We start from the raw sequence: 19224 nt of genomic DNA, 5'->3' as shown, positions 1-19224 counted from the left end.
GACGTACTGTTTTCTTATTTTTTATTTTTATTTTATATTTTGCTTTTTTGTTCGTCCTCTTCTGGGGAACGTATGTATTTCAGGTTTCTACTTAGTTCTTTTGACATTAGTAGAAGCGTTCTTGAAAGCATTTAAAACTTCATTAAATCATTCACGCGTTTTTCCTGTTTTTACATTTTAAAGAGCATGTTCCCGATGGAGAAAAATTGATTACAGCACTTGACAAGTGATTTGGCTGAATTTCCATATTTCTTTAGAGCAAAGTTCTTGTAGAACACATATTGAGGGCAGGTCTTGAGCTCTTGATAACACAAAAATCCTGTAAAGTACCCTTTAGCGAAATAGCAAAAAAACAGCATGACTTCCGATAATAAATTGGTCGACGTTTCTAGGAAACACTTTACAAGATCCCAATCGAAGGAACGATTGAATGTTTCGTGGTATCGTAGACCAGATATGATATCTTGTACAGAAAGAAAGCACAAAAAATTTTAGAAAAATAAAGCAACATGTCTAGACTTTCGTAAATATTAGTTGGACCATGTTCACTATTTGTCTACGTCTTGGGGGGGGGGCGAGGGCTTGTTAGTGATTCACCTGATTGAAACTGAAAAAGGAAGAAATGCATCTGGAAAACCACTTGACAGGTAAAAAGAAGGTATATGACCTCTGCACATGTCTGCAATGCGTAGTTATTATAAATTTCGAACACTTGATATATAAACCTATGAAGCTTTTTTTCGAAATGCCCAAACTTGAAGAACTCAGCTCTAAAGCAATTAGTTACTTTAAATTTCCCAAACGACGAAAATTAAAAGTATGGTACCAATCAACTGAGAAAGAGCTGTCACTTTCAGCCCTTAATGTCACCTTGCTGCGTTTTACCTATTGGCCTTCGATGTGTATATTTTTTCCAGATGTTAAAGGTCTCCCCCAGAATAGTTATCACGCCGTCCACCGTCGCATAATCAACATGGAAGATGGGACTAATGGAAGGAATATACTATATACAGAATACAGTAAATATATGCAAACAATCTCTAGAACAACAAGTAAATCATATATACGAGAGTTTCTCGGTTATTTTCGACAAACTTGTCCAAACAATACTAACATTTTAATTTTAAACACACGAATTCTTCTGGCTTCGTTTTCATTTCATTATGCTCTTCAGTGTGCTTATTTCTGGATGCTGTTTACCAAAACCCTCCATATTCTTCAAACTTCAAATTTGGGATTTTTCAGGCCCTTATCTTCCTCGAAACGCACCGGACAAAAAGGCAAAATATATCTGTCGTCTTTCCGACCACAATTCTTTCGTGTTAGATTGAAATTTTGTTAAACGTAATGAAACGCTTAAGGTGTATTGTATCATGACAATTTTTAAATGTCTCGTCGCTGTTTATTTCAATTGATAGCTTCCCGCTCAAATTTATTGTTGTGAGCAGAGCCACGCAAACGTGGACTGTCGTTTTCGTTTGAAAACGACAATGGACCTCATTGTTGGCTATATAACTGCTGATGCAAGTATTAAAGACATTTCTTTGCAGAATTACCAAAACAAGGAAGAATACTTTTTCACTACCTTCATAAAACTTGCTTGCTCGGCATTTAACGGTAAATAAAATATTGTTGCCATGTAATGTATTAATTTTATTGAGTGATTAACACAATAGATCTCCTGAAACAAAACTATCAAACAAAACAAGAGAACCTGATTCTTATCGAGGGGAAAAAGAGGGAAGAAGACCAATGCAAAAAGCTTAAGAAAGAACTAACAGATTTGAGAAATAAGTAAATAGCTTGTGATGGAATCACAGTTCTGCTAAAGTTATTTTACTTACAATCTTTAAATTTTATAGACAGGAAAATCTCGAGAAATGTGAGAAGTGTGTTACATATGAAGAAGACCGCCATGAATTTGAACAGAAGTACACCAAACTAGAAAAGCAGTTCAAAAAATGTGGTATGCTTGTAAATATAACTTTTTATATTGGTCACATTGTAATTTTTGTTGCCACCACAGCGTTTATTATAAATTCTTCTCTGGATGGAGATAATAAAATCCTTGGACGCGTCCGTGATATTGTCTCACAGTCTGTTGTTAAAAACAACAATCCCCAAGATTCTGGAAATGCTGTTTTCTCACAGAGGGAACCAGAGCTTCCTAAAACACTTTCCATTTGTGACTACCCTGTGGATATGAAACATGTGTGGTCATTGGATGATGATGATACCAGCATTCTGGCTCCTTCGTCTCCCGAAGGCAATGACATGGAAACACAGCGTTTTGGTGGTCCTGGAGAAGATGTTGTCGTTTGCATCCCCGAAACGGTACCCTTTGACCATCCTCAACAAGGGACTACTACGCAAAAGTTCTTTCAGAACAAAGCCTATGCTTTAAGCCCAATAATGTACAAAAGGTCTTCCTCAAAACTTGGTGATAGGAGGGCAGTTTCACCTGTCAATATCCAAGGAACTACTAAAAAACAATCAAAAATTAACGCAGAAACATCTCTGGATGAATCAATTTACAGCCCACCTATTTTAACGGACTTTGGCTTACCTTCCCGTCCCTCTTCTTTTCTCAGTCCTACCAAGCAACGTGCTGAAGAAAAAACATGTAAAAAAACAAAAGGATCTCGTTCTTTAGTGAATGAATCGAAGAAATATGTTCAACCTCCTTTGTCGGAGCAGCAGCAAAGAACACCAACCAGCCAGAGACATAAATCGCTAAAGCAGACAAAGCTAACTTTGGGCAGGTTGGCCAATGATGTAGCTCCAGAACTAGCTATTGCTGCTACTGTCAAAACTCGAATGCCTACCAAAACCATCAGAGTCAATCCGCCGTAAGACTTATTTACACTACTTATGCTTTATCTTTATTTTAGTGATAATTTCTGTTGAATTGATCTTTAGAGCAAAGGCAGAAAGTAAGCGAAGGCGTCGGGGAAAAGGCCCAGAAGACTGGGATTGCAAGGAGTGTTATAGGGTATGTTACTCTATCCAACATATCCTGTTCACGTCGCAAAGCATCTTCTTTAACTGTACCCGTTTTGTTTGTTTTTTCTGAACTAAAGTTGTTTGAAAAAGCTGTGGCAGCGAAGAAGATCGATGTGAGTAAAATGCCGGTTGCGATGAACTTTTGTGACGTCCATTTTAACCGCTATAGTTACTATCTCAACACACCTCCAAATTTCTGGGATTGCGGTATCGGCAAGCCTCCACGCAACGGCCATCTTCATCCATTAGATGCTTCAGCGGCAGAGGACGACGACGACTTCATGTGATGACGACGTAACTTTTTGTGATTTTTACCTTATATATTTTTTTTTACGCTCTTGGTTCGCACATAAGGATTTCTTTTTTCTTTCACCGCGTGCCAAAGTGTCCTCCGTGATCATTCGTTAGAAATAAAATTTTCTATTTTCTGCTTATTAGAACTCACAGTCGTTGTAACGTTAGGCTTGAACCCAGATATTTATAGTTCATTTTGCGTTTCAATTAGGAAAAACCTAAAATCTTGATCGTGAGAATATGTCGGATTCAAGCGAATTATTTTGTGGCCATACAAACAGTGTTTGACATGAATAATTAATCTGTTTGTACGGCTACGAAATCCTTTAGCAATGTCAATGTTTGTCCACAACACGGTGAGATTTAAAAATGCCAGTTGCCACGAACAGAGGAGTGGATGAATGGCGAGGAGTTAACAAAACATAACAAGGGAGGTTGGCCTAAAACGTACCCAATGCTAGGGATCCCCTTCCCTAGTTGAATACAAAAGACGTCGCCAAAGGGGGAAGGGTGGGAGAGCGACGGAGACTAGAAGGGGGAAACAATTTGTCGTCGAGTCCTTTACGGCACGCGACTCGTTCACTAGCGGCACGCGACCGCGATGAACGTTAAGGGGTTGGGGAAGGGCGTTCCGACCGCTTGCAGTTGACAGCTTCGTGAACGAGCAGAGTGGCATTTTTTTTTTTGAATGTACTGAGCCTACTATCAAAGCGCAAACACACCCAATTGAGATTTCACGGTAATGTAGTTGTTTGTAAATACCGGTTTTGCGGTCCCCATCTTGCGTACTGTATCCAAATGGTCGGCATCGGTCGGCCGCCAAATTAGTTCCGGTTGGGTTGTCAGCACATAACAGAAAATTTTCGTCACTGATATGGGAAACAGTAGTTAACTCTGTCAATGACGTTTGGAACGATAGTCATCGATGACTCGTGATCGTTACTTATCGTTATGCAAGCGATCATTTGTAGTTTATCTACAACCTAAAAACTTTGCTTTGAAAAAAATATATATATATAATTCCAATCGTTCTCGTAACCACGTAGATGCTCTTCTTAACCTTCTTCTTTTTAACGTTTATTAGACTGTTCTTCAAACCTACTCCCGTTTGTCACTTGTATGCTGAAAATTAATTCGTGGCAGCACATTTATGTGTGTCAAATTATGAATGTTCTCTTTAAATTTACTTTTTGATTGTTTTCGGATCGGATTTGTCACGACGTAAATTTTGATGACGGTGAGATTCTACAACGATTAGCCCGTAAAGGCAGAACGATGACACCGTGTCGAATGAACCGAAAAACATTTGAATTGATAGACGTCCCCACTTCTCTCCACCCCCAACCCCCCTCCAGTATTCTCATCTTATCACCCTAGTGAATAAGCTTATTCGTGCGAATGTATGTATAAACAGTGAGGATACAAACTGACTATTCCGGAGTGGAAGTAGGCGTCGCCTTGATCGGACGGCGCTTGGAGCTACCGCCCCTTCACACGCCGTACGCGCATTTAGCACGTCATGTAATCCACAATTTTCCCACTGTCAAACAAACGGATGAGCTGAAAAACATTACGATTAACTTTTTATATCCGTTAGTTTACCGATGTCAGACAGAAGCAGTGCCTTTCCGCCTTACTGTTAATGTGATCTCCTATGCACATAGTATTGCCTTTTTGCGAAGTGAATCTTTATGCATCGAAAAACAAATGTGCTAGCGTTTTTTTTTTAGCCAAATATTTTGCAGGCAAGTAATTGCTGTAAAATATTTTACAGGGTTGGCTTTACGATTGAAATGCCAAGAAAAATGCTTGTCTGCAAAAGTCAATTGGCATCATCTGCTTGTCTTACATGTTTTTTGCGTGTTACAGTAGATCTTATGCCGTATAGTATTGGCAGTAGCCTTAAGCAAGATTTTTCTCCGGTGATCCTATGATCAAATTCCAACTAAACCATTTGAATTCTTTACAAGATTGAAATTTTGCTTGTAAGATTTTGCCAATTTTGCATTTTACAAAACGAGCTTAAGATTCAAAACTATAGAAATCCTATTGAATTTAGATATTAAGTTTGCCATTTGCATGGAATTTCAATCCATACCAAACTTAATGTACTGTGGACAAATTAGAAGCGATTTAACGATGTGTTTCGTATACGTTGAAAAAGTCAATCCATAACATTGATAGGAAGGAGGATACACGATCCATGATAAACCACGTATAGAGGGCGGAGTTTAGGTTGGTGTCCTGTGAGAAGGAGACCGACTCGTAGAACTGGAAGCGGATTGGTGGAAGAGAACTCATGGATGGAATAGGTCACATGTTCCCGACGTGGAGCGCTCCCTCCCTCTTTCCTTTCTTATTTGTGGAGCGCCGTTCGTGAATCGTGAGAACGATGGCAATAAGAAACGTGTCAGATGCAGACTAGGGTAGGGAACAGCGAAAAGGAAAAAAAAGAAAAAGAGAAAATAGAGGCATTGAGAAGCAAACTCTTGTGATTGGTCCTGCTGCTGAAGACGAGCGCTGAAATCCCTTATATATTGCGTACTGCTTCCATCAGATCCAGGAGCCAGATGATCTGAACACTAGAGTTGGGCGACATATTCTTCTGTCAGTCGGGCTTTACTTCCCTGGATCCAAGTTGTTTTGTAGCACCTCTCTGCTTCTGATCACTCATTCGCGCCTGTTCGAAATCACATACACAGAGAAAAAAAAAATCGAAGATAGAGAAGTAAGAACATATATGCTAGTTCAAGTACCGAGTCTAGTGGCTGATCCATCACAGAAAGAACGATTGAATCAAGAAATCAAAGTTCTAAAGAAAGCAGCAGGAGCCATGGCCGGCAACTCTTCAAGAGCAGCTGACGATCAAGTCCACTTATTTTCAGAAGCTTCCTCAGCACCGGTTCAGTCCGCTTTGTCGACACCATCGTTTCAACATCAGCACCATCACGACTACCGTTTGCTGGATCATCCAGTCAATTTTGACCCGGTTGCGGGATCGTCTTCTTCTTTTTATCACTACGGAGCCATGAATCCCATCACTGCCTCCTCGTCAGCCGCAGAGCAACACCAGGATAACACATTGGTTCCCGCTGTTGGAATGGATGGATCTGAACAATATTACTATGGTATTTTTGAGAAAAATAGACTTGTTACCTTTTCTTTTTGAAATATTGTGAAAAAATTGTATGCATTTCAGGATACCAAGGTGATGAGGCTGGGGATTCCGGAAACGAGGAAGGATACTATGCTAATAGTCCGTATCGTGTTCAACGTTTTGCAGCCAACATCCGCGAGCGAAAGCGTATGCTCAGGTAATTGTTTTGTTTGCCCGGATTTCGTACGATGGAAATCATTGTCGAATTGAAGGTTCTTTCGATGTGACAGCATCAACTCGGCCTTCGACGAGCTCCGCATCCACGTACCAACCTTTCCCTACGAAAAAAGGCTATCAAAGATCGACACACTTCGCCTGGCCATAGCCTATATCGCACTTCTTAAAGATGTCATCAAATCAGATCAAGATCCGCTTACTTTCGTCGAAAAGTGCATGAGAGGAGAGATCAAACCCGAAAGAGGAGCCGAGTGGAATACTAGCGGTAAGTTTTCTGCCACAAAGCGAAACCGTGTTCTTGCAACCTGGGATTGTTACAAAACTACATTTTTTAAAAACTAGATTTGACTGCAAGACTATCTTGGATCAAATGGGAGAATTTAGGTGTTCGTCCAGGACGCAGGATTGCTCTAGCTGCGTTAGCGACGGTTTCGGTCGCCCAAGATAATCCTTATTAACTTGAATTTCACTTTCATTAAAAAATGTTTTAAACTATACTTCAATCAATTACTAATTCAGTCTCCCTAGTCACTTGTGAACAAAGAAAGTTCTCCAATTCGGCATTTTCTGCCGTAAATCGTTGATCTCTCTTGTATCATACAAATGTAACCAATACGCTGTTATTTATTTGTTACCGCGTACTTGATGTATAAACTTAACGGATATCCAATTCAAATAAAAGTTTTCCGTATGTTTCATTGTCAGCAAAGCAAAAGTTTCCGCTTGCAAATTTAACTTCACAGTGCTTTGTATATTAATTTGATGTGATTTTTTAGTATTGATTTTATTGAAAGGTCTTACCTGCGTCTATTTCAAGAGGCTTGATATAATTCAATTTCGGTTGAATGCCAAAACGATGCGTGCCAAATGACGCCTGCGCACCTATGACAAAAAACCATTCCCTACTAAACTCAGCAAAATTGTCCATAAAGATCGCAATTGCAAAAGAATAGTTTTTTTTTCGCTTTTGAAGGCTTTTGTGGCTCTAGGGCACAGTTAGCTCTTTAGTTGTCTTTCCTTTTGTTTTTGATAATGTATACTGAGGGTGATATCGTAGTCCGCAGGGGTTGACTGGGTCTTCTCAAGGGCTTCTTCATTCTTTACCTATCCCACTTTGCGGCTGATCTTCGCGCAAAGTTTAGTCCGCATAGTTTACAGTTTCGTGACACAGCTGGAAAGAATCCAACAGCCTGCATTGCACACACAACAACAATTCAAGACGACTGTTGGTCGTTCCAAAGTTTCTTTGATTTATCCGTCAGAAAATGTCCTAAAATTGTCAGGTTATACGTAAGGTTTGAGTGTTGTAACTAAGCATAAACATGGAACAATATAAATGGCTCAGTAAACCATTGGTGATACATTATCTGAGATCCAAAGAAATAAATGTAAGTTAATTTAAAATCATTTAAATAATTTTGTCATTGCAGTGAAGGACCTTATAGCAATTAAGAAATCTCGAGTGTGACTGTAGACCAAAAAATGGAACTGCTTGCAAACACATGTCTTGCAAACTATGGAAAGATTTCATAAAACATGTTGTTAACGCAGGACTCCTTGATACCAATATACCAGCCAAAATTGTCATCAATGAAAAGCCTGATAGATAGGCTTGGATTAGATTATGAACTTAGTGGTCACAGTGGCTGTGTCAACTGCCTTGAATGGAACAAAGATGGTTCAATTCTAGCATCTGGTTCAGATGACCTTCACATCCTTCTCTGGAATCCATTTCTGAAGAGAAAAATAGCTTCTATTGATACCGGTCATCAAGGCAATATCTTTTCTGTAAAGGTATAAGCTGGAAAAATGATCTTGTTCATGTTCATTTTATTCAGGTAGTCATAGTATAGTTATTTTTCTGTGATTTCTTTAGTTCATGCCCCAAACAAAGGATGGTCTAGTGGCTAGTGCAGCTGGGGATGGAAGAGTCAAAATTCATTGGGTTGAACATGCTTCAGCAATAAACACCACTCCTCAGACTAGCCTGCAATGCAACTGTCACGTGGGTCGAGTCAAGCGTTTAGCCACAGCCCCCGATGTTCCATACCTACTTTGGAGTGGGGCCGAAGATGGAACAGTGATGTGAGAACCATGCACTTATGTTACCGAAGGATAAATAATAGAGTTCAGTTGTCTAGGCAATTCGATTTGAGAATGCCTCACGCATGCACAAACGGCCCGTCCAACATTTTGATTAATTTACTAAGCCATACAGGGAAACAGGCCGAAGTATGATTTTATTTCTATTTCCGATCAGGTTTTTTCTTGCAACGTATTTCTCACTTTCAACTTTCAACTTTTACAGGTGAAATCTATTGCTATTAACCCTGTTCGAACTGAGCAATTGGTTGTTGGGGCTAACGATCCGTTTATTCGTCTATATGATCGACGGATGATTAAAATCACCTCAGTCCCGGTAACTAATAAGGGTTCTTCCCCTTATTATTAGAAACTTTTTTGATTTCCACTTGAGTTGGCGTTTTTCCTATAGTTTTGCTCCGAGAGAGCGAACCGTGGTAGACAGTACTCTCTCGTAACTAGTTCACAAAGTGAAGAAAGCCGCTCTGCGATTCCTCTTGGGTGTGCTCAATATTTTGCTCCAGGTAAGTGGAACTAGCGTCTGAGGCATAATTATTTTTCATTCGAAACGTTCTTTCTAAATATATATTTTTTTAATGCCAGGTCATCTACCACAAAAGTTGGATGACTATAGACGCCGCTTTCGCTCACTGGCGTCGACGTACGTGACATTCGACTCGTCAGGTCGATATATTTTGGCAAATCTGGGAGGCGAACAGATTTATTTGTATGATTGTTTAACCCCCAAATTTCCAATAACTCAAGTGCCTCTTTTGGACAAAGAACCTTTCCATGGAACTGAAATTTTCACCTTACCACCAGAAATAGAACAAATAAAAATACAGGCCAATGCCGCTTTCCAGCAACGGCAGTACACCACAGCCATTGGGCTGTACAGCAAGGTAATCCAACAATATTGATATTGATTGCATAAACTTCTGGTTTTAATAATAATAATAACAACAACAATAATAACAATAACAATAAAATATTCCAGGCACTGATGAGGGCACCAAATTCACCGGTGCTGTACAGCAATCGCGCTGCAGCTTGCATGAAACGTAATTGGTACATAAACTTTTAGCCTTTTTAAACGGAGTCGATTTTTTCACCAAATGTTTATTTTTATTACAGGGATGGAGATACTTATGCTGCTCTGAGAGACTGCGTCACTGCTTTAAAGATCGATCCTAATCAAATAAAACCCTTTCATCGGTTAGCGCGATGTCTCCTAGATCTTGGCCAACCGCGGTTGGCAGATCAGGCATTCCAATTATTCAGGGAAAAATTTCCTCAGCAAGCGAACAGCTCCCTGCTCAATACCCTACACCTTGAAGTCCAGAAAAAACTTGAACTACAGGAGCAGCGCACAGAAAGAGAAACTGCTCGCAGACAGATGGATGATGAATCAGATTTGTTGGAAGACGGCGACACTTCATCTAGCATTACGGAAAATGAAAAAATCTGGCGAACACATTACTGGGACTACACGAGCCGTTATTGCGGTCATTGCAATACCACAACTGACATTAAAGAAGCAAATTTTTTCGGAGAGTGAGTCTTGGTCAACCAAATATTTATTCGATATTGACTATTATTCTCATTAGTGATGGACAGTATATATTAGCTGGGTCAGATGATGGATGTTTTTTTATCTGGGATCGTAATACTGGAATCGTCGAACGAGTGCTGCGAGGCGACGAATCGATCGTTAATTGCCTTCAGCCCCATCCGTTCACCTGCTTGCTCGCCTCATCGGGAATCGATTCCGCTGTTCGCATTTGGTCTCCGTTACCACAGGTTCTAACCTCTCTCGCTCCGTTTTACTAAACACATTTCTGGATAACGCTGAAAATTATTTCAGGAAAGAGCCGTCCAAGATAGATTGGGTGGCGTGGTTCACGATGCGGAATCGGCAGCTGTGGCCAACCAACGACGCATGAACGCTGACCCTTTCGAAATGTTCCTTATGAACATGGGTGCGACCGCCGAAGATGCCATGCCAGATATCACAGTTCGCGCACGCCGTCCAGCTGCATCACCAGATGAAGACCAGGAAGAAGATTCTCGCGCAGCCATTCAGTGTCGACAAAGTTAACATGTACTTATATGTTACTTCGTTTTTTCTTCCTATAACTGTTGGAAATGTTAAGATTCTTCTCTCATCTTGATGATGCTACATAACCCATTAGCAACATCGCAATTCGCTATACAACATGTTGAACACACATAGGCAATCATAACGAAGCACCGGTTAAATGCAAGTTAAATCAACAGGTTGCGTTACTAGTCTTCCTTGTTCCTATGGTTTCCTCTTTGTTAATTTTGGCTTAAAATTTAAGTCTAAATGGGGATAAGATGATTCCATTTTTTTATTGGTAATTCATTGCTTGCATTTATTGAATCTTTCGATTATCTTGTTGTAAGCAGATCGGTGAAATTAACGTGAGCTTCTTGCAATTTGTTCTTTAAGCACCATGATGCTCTGGCGCTGGTCTGGTGGAAGTAAAGCAATTTGCTCGTCAGACAATTGAAGTACTTGCATGATAAGAGCCGCCTATAAAAAAAAATTATAATAATAGAAGTTGATATCGCGCTCATTAAAATGCAAGTTCATCTTTGTAAATACCTTCTCTTGATCTGATGTCCCTGGACCTAGTGCTCGACCAATAGCTCCAGCTGTTGGTGCAGCTGCTGGCTGAGTATTCAGTGCAGCACCAGATAAAGCCGAAGGAACGTTTGGCTGTGGAACAGGGATGGGAGGTACTCCAGGACCGGGACCTTGCCTGCTCATCCCTGCACGTGGATCACGTGGACCTGTTGGACCACTAGAACGTGGGTCACGCCTCCTAAAGTGCGAAGATCAGCTAAAATTTTTACTAAAATCTGTGTATCCATTCATTTCTTACGAATCCATCTCGGGCATCGTTTGTGGTGGACGTACGGGTTGCTGCTGCATAGTTGGTTGCATTCCTATTCCTCCTACGGGCATGGGAGCAGCTGGTGGGACACGCAGATCATGGTCACCTCGACCCATTCGAGGATCAGCATGACGCAAATCCAAATCTTGCCCTAAAGTATTAAAACGAAGAATTATTCGCGTATCAGTGATGCTGGGTTACTGTTAACGAAATACCAGCAAAAGGGCGATCTCCAAGGAGTGCTTGTCTAGGACCCGAGCCTGCTACCCAAGGTTCATTACTCGGTATTGGAAAGTTGGGTGTTTTTGTGAAGTGTGATGCTCCCATTCCCATGTCAGTTTGTCCGGGACCCTTTTGCAGCATACTAAGAGCATTATTGGGATCGACTACACGCATAACGACCAAGGCTTGAAGCAGGGCGTATGCAAGTTGAGGATTCTGTAAAAGCATTTGCCGGGCTTCGTTTGGGTTGTTTTGTATGCATTGCTTCATTTGCTGCATTAGTTCAAACATTTGCTCTGGTGGAAGAGATGACACAGCTTTTGATATCATTTCAGGAGCTTGTGTTGGGTCAACTATATCTCCATAAGGACTTTCAGTTGTTTTCTCCTAAAATTGCAATTGTAAGTAAAATTCTAGTATATTATAATGGAAAGATTTCAACCTGCATCAAACTTTGCATTTCAAGTCTTGACTTTTCTGTGCATGCATTATCCACCCTTAATGTCCTGCCAGCAATTTCATAGCCATTAAGATTTCTCATTGCACAAAGAGCTGTCTCTTGATCCCGGTACTCACAAAATCCATAACCTTTTGGTTTACCAGTTTCCCGATCATAAACAATCCTAAAAAAATATATTATACAGAAAAACAATTGTATTTTGCATGAGAAAAATTACTTGAAAGAGACAACTGGCCCTGCTTCACTAAAAATATCTTTCAGTTTCTCTTCAGTGACATCATAAGGAATGTTCCCGACTGAAAATATGGGATAGATATGGTATGGTTAACAACTGTGCACTCAAGGACAGATATGTACGCAGCATTTACCGAAAACGGATCTCAATGATTTATCAATCACAATCTGGGGATCAGTAGCCATTCCGGGGAAAATCTTATAAAAAAAACACGTGAGCTGAAATAGCACCAGAAAAATATCACCAAACTTTTAGAAGCAAAAATAACAAAGTTCACAAAAGCTACAGCCTACAAATAGTACAGAAGAAACACCGAACACCGCTAAGCATGCGACATTGCCAATGAAATAAATTCTGAAAAAATGAAGTTCCAAATCCAAACTTCCAAATTTCCAATTATATCACCAACGCCAAGGGCATCAATAATATTTAATACAGTGCCGGTCCAGTTATAGAACCGGCCTGTGCGCGGTTCTATAACTGAATGGTTCTATAACCAAGCACCCGATCTTAGTGCCACCTATCGTCGGTTCTTTCATCCCTCAAACTTTGACGGTCTTAGAATGTAAGGGCACACAGCAGAGTGGTAATGCTGTTCGCTATAGATCTAGAGTCCCGTGTTCGAACCGCTGCTATGACTAACTTAAAAAGATTTTTAATATATGTGTAATATAGTCTATGGCTATGAATGGTGAGATACTAGTGTATCTTCATTGGTGGGGGACCATTCACAGAGGAAGTGGTTTGATGAACTAGAAGAACTGTTGTTATACCAGAAGGAAAAAGAAATTAGAGTTGGTAGAAGGACTGGAATGGAACAAGGTGCTAGAAGATAAGAATGAATAGTGGAAGCTATTGTATTCTATTGTATTTGGTATGAATAACTTTACCGCCTATTATTATTATTGTATTTGGTATGAATAACTTTAACGCCTATTATTATTAGTTGGGTCATTAAATCGATGTACAACATTGCCTAAAAAGATAAAACCCATTACAGTAATATTTTTTTGCATGTTTTAAAAGGCAAAACCCATTCATTCCCGCCTTAGAAAATCGAAATAGTTCCTAATACGGCCAACGGTGGCGCTGAAACACGGCAAAGAAAAATCGGTTCGATAACCGAGCCGGTTCCATAGCTAGGCGGTTCTATAACTGGACCGGCACTGTATATGAGTATAACCAATAACTCTGCGATAATTATTGAGAAAATAGCTTGAGCTCAAACGGAAAAATCAATTGCAATGAAATATTTCGGTGCAATAACGACACAAAAGTCGTTTTTTGCAAAATCATTAAATTTTGAAGCCAGATCATGCTTTAAATACATGAGTTCGATTCAAAATTGAATGATAATCACGGAAATCAAGCTTGTTTTAACATTAGCCTTATACTTTTTGAGTTAAACGTAAAAAACCAGAAATAAAGTTAGTGCGCCAGTAGCACTTTGTTATCTTTTATAAAAAAATCAGCTGGTTTAACAAGAAAACCAATCACTAAACCAAAATCAGCGTTAAATTTTGATTATGCCATGTGATTTTGGTCGAAATCCAAGAGATGGCGTTTTTTGCCGATTTTGACAAAAGTGGGAAGGCTATACCCTTCCCACTTTTTCATTTTTGGGCAAATTTTAAATGTTGCTTTAAATACATGATATCGATTCAAAATTGAATGATAATCACGGAAATCAATCTTGTTTTAACATTGGCCTTATACTTTTTGAGTTAAACGTAAAAATCAAGAAATAAAGTTAGTGCGCTAACATTATTTGGTTTTCTTTTATTAAATAATCAGCTAGTGTAACAAGAAAACCAATCACTAATCCGAAATCAGCGTTAAATTTTGATTATGCCATGTGATTTTGGTCGAAATCCAAGAGATGGCGTTTTTTGCCGATTTTGACAAAAGTGGGAAGGCTATACCCTTCCCACTTTTTCATTTTTGGGCAAATTTTAAATGTTGCTTTAAATACATGATTTCGATTCAAAATTGAATGATAATCACGGAAATCAATCTTGTTTTAACATTGGCCTTATACTTTTTGAGTTAAACGTAAAAATCAAGAAATAAAGTTAGTGCGCTAACATTATTTGGTTTTCTTTTATTAAATAATCAGCTAGTGTAACAAGAAAACCAATCACTAATCCGAAATCAGCGTTAAATTTTGATTATGCCATGTGATTTTGGTCGAAATCCAAGAGATGGCGTTTTTTGCCGATTTTGACAAAAGTGGGAAGGCTATACCCTTCCCACTTTTTCATTTTTGGGCAAATTTTAAATGTTGCTTTAAATACATGATTTCGATTCAAAATTGAATGATAATCACGGAAATCAATCTTGTTTTAACATTGGCCTTATACTTTTTGAGTTAAACGTAAAAATCAAGAAATAAAGTTAGTGCGCTAACATTATTTGGTTTTCTTTTATTAAATAATCAGCTAGTGTAACAAGAAAACCAATCACTAATCCGAAATCAGCGTTAAATTTTGATTATGCCATGTGATTTTGGTCGAAATCCAAGAGATGGCGTTTTTTGCCGATTTTGACAAAAGTGGGAAGGCTATACCCTTCCCACTTTTTCATTTTTGGGCAAATTTTAAATGTTGCTTTAAATACATGATTTCGATTCAAAATTGAATGATAATCACGGAAATCAATCTTGTTTTAACATTGGCCTTATACTTTTTGAGTTAAACGTAAAAATCAAGAAATAAAGTTAGTGCGCTAACATTATTTGGTTTTCTTTTATTAAATAATCAGCTAGTGTAACAAGAAAACCAATCACTAATCCGAAATCAGCGTTAAATTTTGATTATGCCATGTGATTTTGGTCGAAATCCAAGAGATGGCGTTTTTTGCCGATTTTGACAAAAGTGGGAAGGCTATACCCTTCCCACTTTTTCATTTTTGGGCAAATTTTAAATGTTGCTTTAAATACATGATTTCGATTCAAAATTGAATGATAATCACGGAAATCAATCTTGTTTTAACATTGGCCTTATACTTTTTGAGTTAAACGTAAAAATCAAGAAATAAAGTTAGTGCGCTAACATTATTTGGTTTTCTTTTATTAAATAATCAGCTAGTGTAACAAGAAAACCAATCACTAATCCGAAATCAGCGTTAAATTTTGATTATGCCATGTGATTTTGGTCGAAATCCAAGAGATGGCGTTTTTTGCCGATTTTGACAAAAGTGGGAAGGCTATACCCTTCCCACTTTTTCATTTTTGGGCAAATTTTAAATGTTGCTTTAAATACATGATTTCGATTCAAAATTGAATGATAATCACGGAAATCAATCTTGTTTTAACATTGGCCTTATACTTTTTGAGTTAAACGTAAAAATCAAGAAATAAAGTTAGTGCGCTAACATTATTTGGTTTTCTTTTATTAAATAATCAGCTAGTGTAACAAGAAAACCAATCACTAATCCGAAATCAGCGTTAAATTTTGATTATGCCATGTGATTTTGGTCGAAATCCAAGAGATGGCGTTTTTTGCCGATTTTGACAAAAGTGGGAAGACTATACCCTTCCCACTTTTTCATTTTTGGGCAAATTTTAAATGTTGCTTTAAATACATGATTTCGATTCAAAATTGAATGATAATCACGGAAATCAATCTTGTTTTAACATTGGCCTTATACTTTTTGAGTTAAACGTAAAAATCAAGAAATAAAGTTAGTGCGCTAACATTATTTGGTTTTCTTTTATTAAATAATCAGCTAGTGTAACAAGAAAACCAATCACTAATCCGAAATCAGCGTTAAATTTTGATTATGCCATGTGATTTTGGTCGAAATCCAAGAGATGGCGTTTTTTGCCGATTTTTACAAAAGTGGGAAGGCTATACCCTTCCCACTTTTTCATTTTTGGGCAAATTTTAAATGTTGCTTTAAATACATGATTTCGATTCAAAATTGAATGATAATCACGGAAATCAATCTTGTTTTAACATTGGCCTTATACTTTTTGAGTTAAACGTAAAAATCAAGAAATAAAGTTAGTGCGCTAACATTATTTGGTTTTCTTTTATTAAATAATCAGCTAGTGTAACAAGAAAACCAATCACTAATCCGATATCAGCGTTAAATTTTGATTATGCCATGTGATTTTGGTCGAAATCCAAGAGATGGCGTTTTTTGCCGATTTTGACAAAAGTGGGAAGGCTATACCCTTCCCACTTTTTCATTTTTGGGCAAATTCTAAATGTTGCTTTAAATACATGATTTCGATTCAAAATTGAATGATAATCACGGAAATCAATCTTGTTTTAACATTGGCCTTATACTTTTTGAGTTAAACGTAAAAATCAAGAAATAAAGTTAGTGCGCTAACATTATTTGGTTTTCTTTTATTAAATAATCAGCTAGTGTAACAAGAAAACCAATCACTAATCCGAAATCAGCGTTAAATTTTGATTATGCCATGTGATTTTGGTCGAAATCCAAGAGATGGCGTTTTTTGCCGATTTTGACAAAAGTGGGAAGACTATACCCTTCCCACTTTTTCATTTTTGGGCAAATTTTAAATGTTGCTTTAAATACATGATTTCGATTCAAAATTGAATGATAATCACGGAAATCAATCTTGTTTTAACATTGGCCTTATACTTTTTGAGTTAAACGTAAAAATCAAGAAATAAAGTTAGTGCGCTAACATTATTTGGTTTTCTTTTATTAAATAATCAGCTAGTGTAACAAGAAAATCAATCACTAATCCGAAATCAGCGTTAAATTTTGATTATGCCATGTGATTTTGGTCGAAATCCAAGAGATGGCGTTTTTTGCCGATTTTGACAAAAGTGGCAAGGCTATACCCTTCCCACTTTTTCATTTTTGGGCAAATTTTAAATGTTGCTTTAAATACATGATTTCGATTCAAAATTGAATATAATATATTTGATAATCACGGAAATCAATCTTGTTTTAACATTGGCCTTATACTTTTTGAGTTAAACGTAAAAATCAAGAAATAAAGTTAGTGCGCTAACATTATTTGGTTTTCTTTTATTAAATAATCAGCTAGTGTAACAAGAAAACCAATCACTAATCCGAAATCAGCGTTAAATTTTGATTATGCCATGTGATTTTGGTCGAAATCCAAGAGATGGCGTTTTTTGCCAATTTTGACAAAAGTGGGAAGGCTATACCCTTCCCACTTTTTCATTTTTGGGCAAATTTTAAATGTTGCTTTAAATACATGATTTCGATTCAAAATTGAATGATAATCACGGAAATCAATCTTGTTTTAACATTGGCCTTATACTTTTTGAGTTAAACGTAAAAATCAAGAAATAAAGTTAGTGCGCTAACATTATTTGGTTTTCTTTTATTAAATAATCAGCTAGTGTAACAAGAAAACCAATCACTAATCCGAAATCAGCGTTAAATTTTGATTATGCCATGTGATTTTGGTCGAAATCCAAGAGATGGCGTTTTTTGCCGATTTTGACAAAAGTGGGAAGGCTATACCCTTCCCACTTTTTCATTTTTGGGCAAATTTTAAATGTTGCTTTAAATACATGATATCGATTCAAAATTGAATGATAATCACGGAAATCAATCTTGTTTTAACATTGGCCTTATACTTTTTGAGTTAAACGTAAAAATCAAGAAATAAAGTTAGTGCGCTAACATTATTTGGTTTTCTTTTATTAAATAATCAGCTAGTGTAACAAGAAAACCAATCACTAATCCGAAATCAGCGTTAAATTTTGATTATGCCATGTGATTTTGGTCGAAATCCAAGAGATGGCGTTTTTTGCCGATTTTGACAAAAGTGGGAAGGCTATACCCTTCCCACTTTTTCATTTTTGGGCAAATTTTAAATGTTGCTTTAAATACATGATTTCGATTCAAAATTGAATGATAATCACGGAAATCAATCTTGTTTTAACATTGGCCTTATACTTTTTGAGTTAAACGTAAAAATCAAGAAATAAAGTTAGTGCGCTAACATTATTTGGTTTTCTTTTATTAAATAATCAGCTAGTGTAACAAGAAAACCAATCACTAATCCGAAATCAGCGTTAAATTTTGATTATGCCATGTGATTTTGGTCGAAATCCAAGAGATGGCGTTTTTTGCCGATTTTGACAAAAGTGGGAAGGCTATACCCTTCCCACTTTTTCATTTTTGGGCAAATTTTAAATGTTGCTTTAAATACATGATTTCGATTCAAAATTGAATGATAATCACGGAAATCAATCTTGTTTTAACATTGGCCTTATACTTTTTGAGTTAAACGTAAAAATCAAGAAATAAAGTTAGTGCGCTAACATTATTTGGTTTTCTTTTATTAAATAATCAGCTAGTGTAACAAGAAAACCAATCACTAATCCGAAATCAGCGTTAAATTTTGATTATGCCATGTGATTTTGGTCGAAATCCAAGAGATGGCGTTTTTTGCCGATTTTGACAAAAGTGGGAAGGCTATACCCTTCCCACTTTTTCATTTTTGGGCAAATTTTAAATGTTGCTTTAAATACATGATTTCGATTCAAAATTGAATGATAATCACGGAAATCAATCTTGTTTTAACATTGGCCTTATACTTTTTGAGTTAAACGTAAAAATCAAGAAATAAAGTTAGTGCGCTAACATTATTTGGTTTTCTTTTATTAAATAATCAGCTAGTGTAACAAGAAAACCAATCACTAATCCGAAATCA

At 37.5% G+C, this 19224-nt stretch overlaps 4 protein-coding genes across 5 annotated transcripts; 3 read left to right on the top strand and 1 right to left on the bottom strand.

Annotated features, from left to right (window-relative positions):
* The first annotated feature begins 16 nt into the window (after positions 1-16).
* LOC116918941 lies at positions 17-3437 on the top strand. Its single transcript, XM_032924744.2, has 8 exons — positions 17-1019; positions 1246-1344; positions 1419-1617; positions 1677-1794; positions 1863-1966; positions 2027-2849; positions 2920-2992; positions 3081-3437. The coding sequence occupies exons 3-8, from the start codon at positions 1491-1493 to the stop codon at positions 3288-3290; spliced, it is 1455 nt and encodes a 484-aa protein (XP_032780635.2). The 5' UTR covers positions 17-1019; positions 1246-1344; positions 1419-1490; the 3' UTR covers positions 3291-3437.
* A 2533-nt stretch (positions 3438-5970) lies between these two features.
* LOC116918944 (protein dimmed) lies at positions 5971-7340 on the top strand. 2 transcript variants are annotated; one of them, XM_032924750.2, is made up of 4 exons: positions 5971-6425; positions 6497-6611; positions 6685-6896; positions 6974-7340. In XM_032924750.2, exons 1-4 carry the CDS (start codon positions 6038-6040, stop codon positions 7087-7089), a joined length of 831 nt encoding a protein of 276 aa, XP_032780641.1. In that variant the 5' UTR covers positions 5971-6037; the 3' UTR covers positions 7090-7340. The 2 variants fall into 2 exon arrangements, with proteins under 2 accessions (XP_032780641.1, XP_032780640.1); XM_032924749.2 differs by having other exon boundaries at positions 6667-6896.
* Positions 7341-7757: 417 nt separating this feature from the next.
* On the top strand, positions 7758-10989 carry LOC116918939 (WD and tetratricopeptide repeats protein 1). Its single transcript, XM_032924735.2, has 11 exons — positions 7758-8019; positions 8183-8425; positions 8508-8716; positions 8773-8863; positions 8940-9050; positions 9126-9237; positions 9317-9615; positions 9711-9781; positions 9848-10267; positions 10321-10513; positions 10578-10989. The coding sequence occupies exons 1-11, from the start codon at positions 7954-7956 to the stop codon at positions 10809-10811; spliced, it is 2049 nt and encodes a 682-aa protein (XP_032780626.2). The 5' UTR covers positions 7758-7953; the 3' UTR covers positions 10812-10989.
* A 78-nt stretch (positions 10990-11067) lies between these two features.
* LOC116918942 (cleavage stimulation factor subunit 2) lies at positions 11068-12896 on the bottom strand. The gene is made up of 7 exons (XM_032924745.2): positions 12685-12896; positions 12534-12612; positions 12299-12479; positions 11850-12243; positions 11623-11785; positions 11343-11562; positions 11068-11270 (listed from the first exon to the last, which is right to left on the bottom strand). The coding sequence occupies exons 1-7, from the start codon at positions 12734-12736 to the stop codon at positions 11154-11156; spliced, it is 1206 nt and encodes a 401-aa protein (XP_032780636.2). The 5' UTR covers positions 12737-12896; the 3' UTR covers positions 11068-11153.
* Positions 12897-19224: the final 6328 nt, after the last annotated feature.

The sequence above is a fragment of the Daphnia magna genome, linkage group LG3, assembly GCF_020631705.1.
Source record: "Daphnia magna isolate NIES linkage group LG3, ASM2063170v1.1, whole genome shotgun sequence".
In the NCBI taxonomy this organism is placed as follows: domain Eukaryota; kingdom Metazoa; phylum Arthropoda; class Branchiopoda; order Diplostraca; family Daphniidae; genus Daphnia; species Daphnia magna.
The sequence above is the reverse complement of the archived record's forward strand: the minus strand, read 5'-3'. Positions and strand labels throughout refer to the sequence as shown.